The 12,330-nt window shown below is 40.6% G+C and overlaps 1 protein-coding gene across 3 annotated transcripts in view; it reads left to right on the top strand.

Annotated features, from left to right (window-relative positions):
* The window catches only part of ptpn4a (protein tyrosine phosphatase non-receptor type 4a), a 115,534-nt gene that overhangs the window by 96,558 nt on the left and 6,646 nt on the right, over positions 1 to 12,330 (top strand). For all 3 annotated transcript variants that reach the window (XM_042336022.1, XM_042336024.1, XM_042336023.1), the window contains 5 exons: positions 3,108 to 3,198; positions 4,216 to 4,277; positions 6,893 to 7,039; positions 8,565 to 8,693; positions 11,125 to 11,273. In XM_042336022.1, coding sequence (XP_042191956.1) covers positions 3,108 to 3,198; positions 4,216 to 4,277; positions 6,893 to 7,039; positions 8,565 to 8,693; positions 11,125 to 11,273 — 578 coding nt within the window. The remainder of the gene's footprint in view (positions 1 to 3,107; positions 3,199 to 4,215; positions 4,278 to 6,892; positions 7,040 to 8,564; positions 8,694 to 11,124; positions 11,274 to 12,330) is intronic.

Genomic DNA, 12,330 nt, shown 5'->3' on the forward strand with positions numbered 1-12,330 from the left:
ACAGACAGTACACTTAACAGTAATAACTGTGAAGCAATTTGAGGTTTATGGTGTGATAAGGATTATTACTTAAGGCGAGGGAATTTTGGGCCTAAGGTTAATAATATCCGATATGCACACCTGAGGTAACACACAGCCCTAAAGTGGCTAACTTGGCTTCCTCATCAGGCTGACCAAAACATTTTTTTTAAAAAAGGTGCTTTTTAAAGTTTATTTTGTAAATGAAGATGGAATTAGAATAGAAAGCACAACAACAACAACAACAGCAAATGACATTTGTATAGCGCCTTTCACAACAGCAGGACTTGCTGTCAGGAGGAATCAGTCACCCTCTTATTCCCACCCTTCCTGCCCTTCACCCCTCCTGATCCCAACCCCCATTATTAATATTAGTATTATTACAAGTATAAGTTGTTGTGTTGCTCACAAATAAGGAAGTTTGTAATTTTTTTTGTAATGCTGGGCGTGTGCTGAGAAAATTCAGACATCTTCTGCTCAGCTGGTTGTTTCCACAAGCTTTTACTTAATCCTTCTACTGTGCAAAATCCCGTGACCTGAATAGCTGGTGACCGACTATAAGCACTTTAATGAAAAGGGATATAGACTGCTCAACAACCCATTGGGACAGCGTTCTTTTCTTCCTTTAAATAAAGATTATATCTTAGCTCAAATTGTTTTAGTTCCCAATTGACATTTCTGATTGATTGTAGCATGTTCTGCTTTTTACTTGCACATAGATTCAGCGATTTGCTTCCTGGCAAATAGGACCAGTTTAAAAATGGACGTGATAGCTGTGGTTTAAGGATAAAGCGATGTATCTCATTAAACTTTTATTGTTATGAAATGATTTCTTCCTCAGATGGATATTTTCACCTCTGCTTAATCCGCATTTAGGCAGCTTCCTCGAAGATTAAAAAAAATCAGTGCTCGGAATTTGACACGCGCCCACACCCCCATCTCTGTTCATGTGTGTCTGTTTTCGTCTCCCTGGCCACAGATATGTGGAATATGTTGTCTTACGAACCTCTAGGGCTATGATAGTTTTCTCTCCCTTTCATGTCAGGAGGACTTGCTTAATCCTCATTTCCGCAAATCATTTCATAACAACTTTCAGGAGAGCAGTGGATAGATATTTGGGGAGCACCAATTTGCAAGGCTATGGGAACAGAGCGGGGGAGTGGGATCAATTTGGATAGTTCTTTCAAAAAGCCGGCATGGGCACAATGAGCCGAATGGCCTCCTTGTGTGCTGTACAATTCTATAATTCTTTGTGCCTTCAGTGTTGCTGCTGCATTTTCAATCTCCTACCAAAGATTTCTATCTTTGGTTGTTGACCTCATCTGTGCATCTGGCACAGCCAAGTTCAACAAGGGCCATTTTGCACTTTCTACTGTAGTCCTTCATTCAGAAAACCTAATATGCCAGGTTAACATATTGGTGCAATGCTTTGAGCCGCAGGTTCAATAATAATAATAATAATAATAATCCTTGCATTTGATATAGCGCTTTTCACGTCAGGAGGACGTCCCAAAGCGCTTCACAGAACACACTGTAAAGTGAATTGACTGTATATTTGTGGGCGAACGCGGCAGCCAATTGCGCACAGCAATGTCCCACAAACAGTCGTAGATTGAAAATGACCAATTTATTATTGTTTTGGTTTTGGAGGGATTATTATTAGGCTCTGTGTGGAGTAAGGAAACTTGCCCAAGGTTTCGCCCTCTGCCTGGAATTGAACTCAGGTCTCTCACTTGCAAAGCGAGTGCTCTAACCACTGAGCTACAGGACTCCACTCCATGCAATCCTCCAGCACGCTGGCGTAGGGAAGTGGTAAGCATAAGTGTGGTATCTCCCCTCAAGGAACGAACCAGTTGCTGGTGGCAGTTAAGTACAGTATCCCCCTTTCTAGGTAGTCCGAGCTGAGGGAAAAAAGTAGTGGTTAATGAGCAGAGATTGGAATCTCCTAACCCAACACTGACAACACCAAACAGCTGCACGGCAAATGGATTTAATAGGTGGATCTGGTTTGCATGTTCTCTGGCTGGTATATCTTGTCACTGGGCCAGAGACAGATTCCACGGCTTTTGCGGTGACTGTAGTTCCTGTGGAAAGGATGAGTAAGGATTGGGACATGGTGTTCCCTGAATGAGTTTTCTAAACTTACCATCGAGGTCACATTGGGGCGAGCGATCTTAAAGGGCTGGTAGTTTTGCTTGGATTTGTAGAATTTTACACGGCAGAGCGAGTAGTAAACGTGTGGAACAGGTTCCCCTAGGGGGACAGTGGCAGCAGAAAGTGTTGATTCTTTCAAGAATAAATTAGATAGATTTCTGTTAGGAAATAATATCTCGGGCTATTATTGGACTTGACATGCGACTTCCAGGATGGTGGAAGGTGAACTGGATGGATCTTGGTCTTCTTTCACCTAGCAAATTTGTATGCTCTGAGAAGAAGGTGTTATCCACTTAAATCCACTCCATTGCCATTTTTTTCAAATCCTGTTATATTTTCTTTTCAAATATTTGTCCTACTCCCTTTTAAAAGCTATTACGAATTCTGCTACCACCTCACCTATGCTCACCTCCCCCTCCCCATTTTTCCTTGCTCAGCATCCAACCCTGAATTATGCGTTGCTCCAAGATGTTATCTTATGTGAGCGCTATTCAAAAAGAAGGGAGTTTCTTCCAGTGTCCTGGTCAGCAATCCCCCAACTAAAAAATAAATAGTCAGCTCCCTTCATAGGCTTTTTCGCGCTTCACCCACAAAATACACAGTCAAACCACTTTACAGTAAATCCTGTGAAGTGCTTTGAGATGTCTCGACGATATGATAAGGTGCTGTATCAAATACAAGGTTTGTTACTATGCAGAGAGAATACCGCTGCGCTCCATAGGAGAATTACACTCCGATGCTACCAATTGTGTGTATGTACTGACTTTAAGAAAGAAATGTTATTTACAGCAGTGAATTTCACCCGCGGATGTTCTCAGCTGGCAAACAATATCGCAAATCGCATTCTTGTTTTTATTAAGAAAGTAGTTTATTTCTGCTGTGTATTCATCATATATTTAAGCTAACTACTTTTTTTTCCTCTTTCCTTTTCATAGCAACTGTACAGGAAAAAGCCTGGCATGACAATGCAACATGCTAAGTTACCTCGAAATATTTCCAAAAACAGATACAGAGACATCTCACCTTGTAAGTAATGCTTGGTTTCTGTTTCTGTTTTGCGAAATCTGCAGTCACTTGAAGGCTGGAAATTTGTGATCCACATAATCTTACAACAGAAAGCTGTTTTGTTTTTTCTTTGGGAAATGTGCCACCATCTGTTTGCTTTTAATCCCCTGAAGAAAACAAAAGGACCTCTGTTTTGAAGTGTATCTGTCAACCGCATAAATGTGTAGAAATGTCCTTTACCCAGCATTATTTACGTAAAAGAATTATGTGGTCAATTTGACATATGTTAAATATCGTAGCAACGCTAATCTTTGTGTTTGATATAACGCCTTTTACATCAGGAGGGCGTCCCGATGCGCTTCACAGGATATACTATAAAGAGTAGTGACATTGTGTTTTGTGGGTTAATGTGACACCTAAACTGCGCACAGATATTGTAAGTACTTGTTCTTACCTCTTTTGCAAATTGAAAGTTAAATTTGACAAAATAAGTTATATTCCGACATTTAAAATTCCCAACTCTGGTTTGAATCAGCATTTTGTAGCACTCACTTTTTTTGCTTAAAACAGTCCGCACTGCCAGCCACAGTGCCCTCAACTCAACCTTTTGCAATGCTGGGGATTAGTCAATCTGGCTAAACTGCTAGAATTCTCACTTCTAAATCAGAAGCTTGTGGGTTCAAGCCCCATGTTAGGACCTCAGCTCACTGTGCAAGATAAAGTGAATGGATATTTTATATTCGTGCGCCTTCAACCCATGGCCGTGCCTTGTCACATCAATGTACTTCAATAACCTGCCTTCCCAGATATCCGTCCTGTAGGTTGGGGGTTTACTATGGTTATACCATCCCAATGTCGAGCTAGCTTTATTATTTACAGCACTTACTGCGTGAACTGCAAATGTACAATTGCCCAGAGAGATAACCATGTCCTTTTATTCAACTGTAGGAAGCCTGAGGTTAAAGGATACAAGAAAACATTTCTTTTGAATGCATTTGACTCTATTTGTTGGTGCCAACCTTTTTGCTTCTATTACAGATGATGCAACACGGGTTATTTTAAACGGTACAGAAGACTACATCAATGCAAATTATATAAATGTGAGTATCGGCTTCTTTCTCATAAGTATGCTTTGAAATCTCTTATGAAGCTGTTTAACAGGAGAAACAGGCAAAAATAGTAGTACAGCATTAAATTCCTTAAAGAATACTTTTCACCTTTCAGCTTGTTTTCTTACAATCTGTGCTGGGTTTACAGATTGCATCGCAAATTGTGCAATTTGACTCTTACCTCCAGATAATATACGCAAGAGAGAGAAGAATCTCTAACAAAGGTGGAATCCTGTAGAGTAGTAGTTAAGCACTTGCCTCACATGCGAGAGGACTCGGGTTGGATTCCAGGCGGGGCGAAACCTTAGGCAAGTTTCCTTACTCCACAGGCCTCTGTTTACCCGGCAGTAAGTAGGAACCAAGTTGTTAGTCGAATGGCGGATCACTTTCTGGCGGGTAATAATCCCTTTTTAAAAAAAAAAATTGGTCACTTAATCCGCGTTTCACTCACAAAATACACAAGTCACTTCATTTTAAGGTATGTTCTATGAAGCACTTTGAGGCATCTCAGTGACGCGATAATGTACTATATCAAATGCAAGGATTGTTATTATTTTGAAGCCAAATGATTTGGTGAATGTAGATTAAATCCCACAGCGATGTGTTGAGTGAGTGCTGTAGCTTGAATCACCGAAAAACGTATACAAATCCCTTCATTTTCCAATAAATGTTAATGCCGAGCTGTGATGAATAAGATCATTCGCATGGATTCTCTTCACACACAGTGCACTCTTTTGAAGTCACTGATCTACACTCTGTACTACCACATGCACCTTCATTGAGAGAAACCCAGCAAAGCTATAATTGGTGTATTTCAGAAGGGGTACGCACCTTAATGATTACTTTTTGTTTAAAAAGAAGTTTTACTGTTGCTCTTTTAAGCCTCCTTTGAATTTAATTTTTGCTTCCAATCCTGTGACCTTGATGTAGTTTATTGTGGTTGGCCCGAGGCAAATAGTGAGGATTTTGTTTTAGGGTGGGGGCAGGATTAGGAATATACAAGCATGAAATGAGTTTCATGCTTATTTGGCTTCTGTAAAGCAAAGCATTAGGTCAGATTTCCCTCTCTGAGACTGAGACAAGTTGAGGCTTTGCAGAATCGCAGGGAGACATTTTTTCCCTTCACAATAAATAATTCAGTAAAATTTTTCAGGAAATCTCTAGGGAAAGACAGAATTCAGCGCATCTCCACACAGCTAAGATTGGGGTTTTGCCACGTGAGGAATACTGTATGTAAAACACAGTCTACAATGTTTTGAGTCCCCCTGTTACGCTCTATTTGTTTTCACTGCTAGAAGCATCCTCTAGGAACTGGAGAAAGCAGGTCCTGGCTTGCAGATGGTGTTTGGAATCTGGCTCAGTTACTTACCATTATGTGAACAAGTCTTAAAATGCCTCTCTTCACAATGCAAACAGTTCTAGCCAATCGAGCTGGTGCCCTGTTAACTCATAACAGAAACTTATAAATGCTGTGGGCAATTGGCTGCCCCGTTTCGGCCACAAAATATAGTCAAATCCACTTTGCAGTATATCTTGTGAAGCTCTTTGAGATGTCTCAAAGACGTGATACGGCGCTATATCAAAAGATTTATTATTATTGCATAGTGATTGTACAGAATTTTAAGTAGTTTATGGGTAGGCAAAGATATCATGGGTTCAGATAAAGGCGTCTTATCCTATTCGTACTTTGGCTGTCAGCACTTTGATGTTCAGGAGAATTACTATATTTCGGCTCTGGCCTGAAACCATATCTAGAAATCAGTGAGGACAGGAGATGTGGTCCTGCTGATGATTCCTGGGGTAGATCAACAGACTGGAATTGATACTGTACTTAAAGTGCACATTTTGTCACAGATCTGCATGGAATAAAGCTGGAATGAAAAGCAAATTGTGCTTTAACCCCATTGCCTTAGCTCGTTTCAACACCCTTACGCTATCATGAACCCAGAGAGCGCTCATTGATTCCTGCTCCTCTCCCAAATGGCCTCTTTGGGAGGTCCTGTGGATGTTCCAAGAACTTTCAATACCACAATTGCTTACCTTAAATGTTGTTAAAAAGAACCAGCTTAGCTGTGCAATATTGGGGATTTCTGCAAAGCCACTGAAGAGAATTCTGCTGTCTGTTAGGCCGTTTGTTAATAACCACTGCTGGCCAATGGATTTGGGCAGAAAGGACAATGCAACTGGAAGCGATAGCTTCACTTGCAGCAGTACAAATACAAAACTACCAACATGGCATTTATGTACAGAGCCTGGCATTTGTTACTTGTAACACCTGACATTGGCTCGGATTCTGCTGATCTAATGAGGTCAGTGGCAGGTAGACTGTAGGTTAGCTGTATTAAAATGGTTCCAAACAAAATCAGTGTGACCTAGTAATTGCACATGAAAGCGATACGTTTTTTTTATCTTGGAATCTAGACTTTGGAGTTGTCAGATTAAAAGCGCACGTTCATGAGAACTGCAAATTACTGTCTGTCTGGAGCACAGCAGTTCTATTGTAAAACAGGTCATGGGTTGAGTCTTAAAGATTAGTCAGCGGTGCAATATAGAAATGCTTAAGTTTGCCTCTTGTGTTTTTTTTTCTTTCTCTTGGATTTTTGCAGATGGAAATCCCTTCTTCCAGTATAATAAACCGGTACATTGCCTGTCAGGGTCCTTTACCTAACACTTGCCAAGATTTCTGGCAGATGACGTGGGAACAGGGTTCCTCTCTGGTAGTTATGCTGACAACTCAAGTGGAAAGAGGCAGGGTAAGTATGAACACGCCCTTTTTTGGGGGGTTGACCTGGTGGCAAATTTGCGCTGTCACGTAGTTTTTTCCACACTCTGTGGTCTACTTTAGAGAAATGTAGCTTGTGGTAATTAGATTTGCTGAACCCTGTAAAATATGTCATGTGGCGTTTCGTCCACAAAACACAGTCAATTCAATTTACAGTATATTCTGTGAAGTGCTTCGAAAAGTCTCAACGATGTGATATCAATGATATGCCTTATATCAAATGCCGATTATTATTATAGGTAACCTTATTTGCATAATCATGATTGGCATGCATAATTGATGTGAAGACTTGGCCAGCTTAATGCCATTTGAAGAGAAGCCTGGTTTCCTTTGGTCTCATCTGCAAAAATGTGCAATTTCCCATTTGGAAACTTGGAAGTGTGTATGTTTGGGATAAGTAAACAGTGATTGAAAAGTTGGGCTTTTGATCCTTGAACCCACTCCCTGTTCTCTGTGAAGCAGTAGTTTATTTGTGTATCATCTGTATTGACGTAAAATGACCTTAGCAGCAATTTTGTGGTCTTCTGTGTCTCCCAGCGATACTGAGCTAGAACACGATGCCCCAATAGTTGTCTATTTTGGCATTCTACGCATAGCACTACAGATAGAATAGTCTGCTTGTTTTCAAGAGGTGACGTACTGGGTATTCAATGCACATTTATTTTGACCACTTTCACTACCACTGTCATTAAGTCAGCCTTTTTGCATGCATTCACGTTTAGCGATTAGGTCCCCAAAATTACATTGAAAGAGGAGGCATAATTATACAGTGCTGTTGGTCTGCACATGTCAGTGAATAGTAACCTAAAAATGCTTTGGGAAATTGTCACAAAACCATAAGTGGTTTCCTTTATCAGACAACAATGTGAAATTACCCTATTGGTGAGTTTGTGGAAGGATCTACGTTATTCCAGTGAAATTAAAGGTTTTGTAGACAAACTTAAGCTGCTTTGGGGATTTACCTCCCCTACTTATTCATTTCACTACAGATTTGGCAAAACTAGAATGGGTCATCTAATTCACATGAAGCTTTGCCTTGCCTGGTCGTCCCTTGTGTTGAGTATTCAGCAACAATTTGTGCTTATATAGCAAGCTTTACGTAATGCAGCCTTGCAATGCTTTAACCGAGCCAGGTGGGACGGGGATAAGACATGCTTTTGAAGATGTTGACCAAAGAAACAGTGTTTTTCCGGCTACTAATATTGTACTAAATCCTTTCTGAGATGGGAGTCTTTCAAAGAGAATTCCATGCCCATTCTTAGTTTATTTAATGAATGTTGCCTTGATTTTGTCATAATAATAAAAAAACTATGGCTTCTCAAGCCAGCTCAGCATATGTACAATTGGCTGACGTTTTAGATGGTGTTGATGCTGATTGAGAATCTATTCAGTTACGAAGTTGGATAAGAATAGGACAGTTCATGTCAACTTGTGCATCGAGTGAAAATCTGTCAGCTTCGTCTTGTTAATAATTTTCCGTGTCTTTCTGTCCCCAGGTCAAGTGCCACCAATATTGGCCTGAACCTTCGGATAATGCGTCATATGGGACTTTCCAAGTTGGCTGCCATTCTGAAGAAGGAAATCCTGCGTATGTCTTCAGAGAGTTAACGCTAACCAATTTGGAGGTAAGATGTAGAACCATGATGGGAAGTATTTTCCCATGTGACCCTGAAACATTATAAACCAGAACACGACAGATAGAGAATCTCTGTCTCTCCAGCCATGAGTGGCTGTGCTCTTCAACCACTATACCCTGACCCTCGAGAACTCCCTGCCTCAATCCCTCTACTTTACTTATTACGTCGTTGAGACGTCTCAAAGCGCATCACAGGATTTACAGTAAATATAGATGTTCCTATGGTCACATCCCCTTTCTCCCCAGCTTTGTGTCAAACTGAGCCATTGTTAAGATCTGGATGATTCTCTACGTGAAGAGCACTATACAAATGCAAGTTGTTGTGTTTATTCCATCTACTAGCCAGCTTGGAATAATGATGGCTCAGTTGGTTTAAGAGCTGTTCAGAATAGAACTTCTGCAAAACCAAAGCATTCCCTCTAGCAAATTACTGAGTATCATAAACTTGTCAATATTTAACCAAGCTGCCTGAGTATTTCTGATCAAGGATGAAGAATGTTAATTAGAAACATTTTGGGATTGCTGAGGTTAGACTTGATGACATGGCTTTAAGTGATGGCATAACTAAAATGGTTTGAACTCAATTCACTTTTTTTTAATCACTATTTCCATAAACTCAGTATCCGTCTCCTGAAGGAAAAATGTGCAGGATATTTTTTCGCTGCTTCTCACAGTGTCTGGCATGTGGCACGCAAAGGTTTTGTTTGATTTTGCACATCAAAGACACCAGCAAACATTTAGCGGTCAGCTCTGTTTTTTCCTAGACACTTCCGAGTGTCTTCTGCAGTAAGCTGTCATTTTGAAATCCCAGAGATGGTGACATGGAGCTTTTTATGAATCGTTGTTGTGATGAATAGATTGCTGTACAGCTTTGATATGCGATTAGTTTCATAACATGTCTTCTTTTCAAGAAACCTTTCAGGAAATATTTCGCATTGATCTTAACTATTGATGCCCTACGCTTGGCTCTGTAAACTTCACTCCCAGCCGCTCTGCTTTTAGGATCCTCCGTTTACTGTGTGGCGGATGTGTGTTTTTTACTTTGATTTGATATTCTCACTGTGTTAATGCGTTAACAGAAAAGATTTAACCCATCACATCTCCTAGAAGCTTCACTCAATCCCCCTCACTTTTATCAGGTCCATTTCCTAGCTGTTTTGCTGTATCCTCTGTTTTTACTGCCCAGATGTTTATCCCAGTGCCTTTTGAATAGTTCTGTTGACTCAGCCTCAATAGCCACTTGTGGCAAAGAATTCCAAACCCCTAACAGCCCTCTGCGTGAAACAATTCCTTTGAACCTCTTCCCTAATTTTTCTTCTAACAATTCTGAGACTGTGCCCTCTTGTCACTACTTCCTCAACTAATGGAAGCACTCTTTTCCTATTCTCCTCAAGGTCCCTTACAATCTTGATGACCACCATCATATCCCCACTGAGTGGGAAAAGCCACTTGAACACAAGTTGTACGTTTCTTTTATTTGTTCTTTCTTACCTCCCAACATCAGCCGAATGTTTGCCTAAAATTTCAAGGATTCTCTCCTATTTCCTAGGCTAATGCTTATGGTTCAATTAGCTTGCAGTCTGACTCAATGAACAATCTCACTTTCTTAACCAGTTCTGTAATGTTAAGAAGGTTGCACTTCTGCTTCCAGTTGTCACTGCCACCTCCCAAAATGGAGCATAATCCAGATATTACTATAAGGTTCGCTCTGAGTTGTTTCTTTTCATTCTTGATGAGGCTTTTCTTGTCATTCCTCATATCTACCTTTCTAATAATAACCCTGGCATTTGATGTAGAGTTTTTCACGTCTTAAGACGTCTCAAAGCGTTTCACAGAATAGACCGTAAAGTGAATTGACTGTGGGTGAACTATGGCAGCCAATTGTGCACAGCAGTGTCCCACAAACAGTTGTGGATTGAAGTGACCAATTTATTATTGTTTTCTTGAGGGATTATCATCAGGCGTGTGGAGTAAGGAAACTTGCCTAAGGTTTCACCCTGCTGGGAATCGAACCCAGGTGTCTGGCTTACAAAGCGAGTTCTCTAACCACTGAGCTACAGGACTCCACATGCATTTTTATGCATGTTTGTCTTTTTGTGCGTGTTGTAGCATTGGACTCAATTGGCCTGTTTTGTCAAACAGAAGCAAATACAGACCTGTGACATGATAGAATAGCCTGCACTCCCACAAGTACAACAAATTACATTTATACGGTGCCTTTCACATCGGGAGGAACTCGCAAGGCGCTGGACAGTCAAGGATTTGGACCCAATCTGTGGGTTGGGATCAGGAGGGATGGAGGGACATGGAGGGTAGGGGGAGGAGGGTGACCGAACTCCACAAATGGTTGCCAATCTCCTCCTGCGTACTCCCCTGCTTTACCAATTAGCCTAATCTGTCGTCTATTACGATTTATACAGAATAATGAGAGCCGTCCACTGACCCAGATCCAGTACGTTGCTTGGCCTGACCACGGCGTTCCCGATGACTCCAGCGATTTCCTGAAGTTTGTGCTGCTTGTTCGAGAAAAGCGAGTTGGCAAAGATGAGCCCGTCGTTGTACACTGCAGGTGGGTGCTGGTATTCAGCTGCTTATTTTTTTAATCAATTTAGGGGCTCAAATACTTGATATTTGAGCAAAGTGGTTAGAAATGGAAATTGAGCGCCAAGTTGGGAAGTTGCGCTCCGACTGTTAAGGAACAACTTCAAAAAGGTCTTGAATCTTGCTGCTTATATTGGTTTGTATAATAATAATCCTTACATTTGATATAGCGCTTTATCACGTCGTTACAACGTCTTGAAGCGCTTCACAGAATACACTAAAATGTGTTGACTGTATATATTGTAGGATAAATAAGGAGAGGACTTGCGGAGATATCATTTAAATGTTTAGGTCTGCAAAATTCAACTTCCAACTGCATTCTGCAGATTACTGGAAAACATGCAATATAGGCTGGATGGGCACCCTTTCATTACCTAGATTAAAGTTCTTGGTGGAATGAGTTGGAACTCGGTTAATCCAGGGAAAGATACAGCACAATTGACAGCCATTCAGTGAAGTTAACCTTATCAGTTTTAAGGAACGCATCTTTTCTGGGTTTTACAATAGTTTCCTTACTCCATGCACCACTGTTTACCTAGCAGTAAGTCTTTAGCAGTCTTTAGCAGATTGCTTTTCTGGGGGTAATAATCCCTTCAAAAAAAAATTAAAAGATAGTAATTTGATCACTCAATTCGCAACTGTTTGTGGACACCGTTGTGCGCAATTGGCTGCCATATTTCGCCCACAAACTCTATAGTCAATTAATTTCACAGCATATTCTGTGAAGCGCTTTGAGATGTCTCAAATGCAAGGATTATTATTACAGCTTCAGGCACAGAGCAAAGTTGATTCTTATGAGAATGACCTAGCATTTTGCTTTGGTTTTGTAGTCTTTTCAATTGGAGCCCAATAAATGTTTTGTAAACTTTATATTCTAACATTTCTGAAGTAAATACTGCAGGCTGTGGCCCATTCTAAATGATTCCATCTGATAAAATAGAACAACTTAAGTATGTTTTTTTTCCTTTGTTTTCCTCTGTGAAATCACTGTCCGTTATTCACAGGAAGGCTGTACAGATCAATTA

The sequence above is a fragment of the Callorhinchus milii genome, unplaced genomic scaffold (assembly GCF_018977255.1).
Source record: "Callorhinchus milii isolate IMCB2004 unplaced genomic scaffold, IMCB_Cmil_1.0 Scaffold6, whole genome shotgun sequence".
NCBI lineage: Eukaryota > Metazoa > Chordata > Chondrichthyes > Chimaeriformes > Callorhinchidae > Callorhinchus > Callorhinchus milii.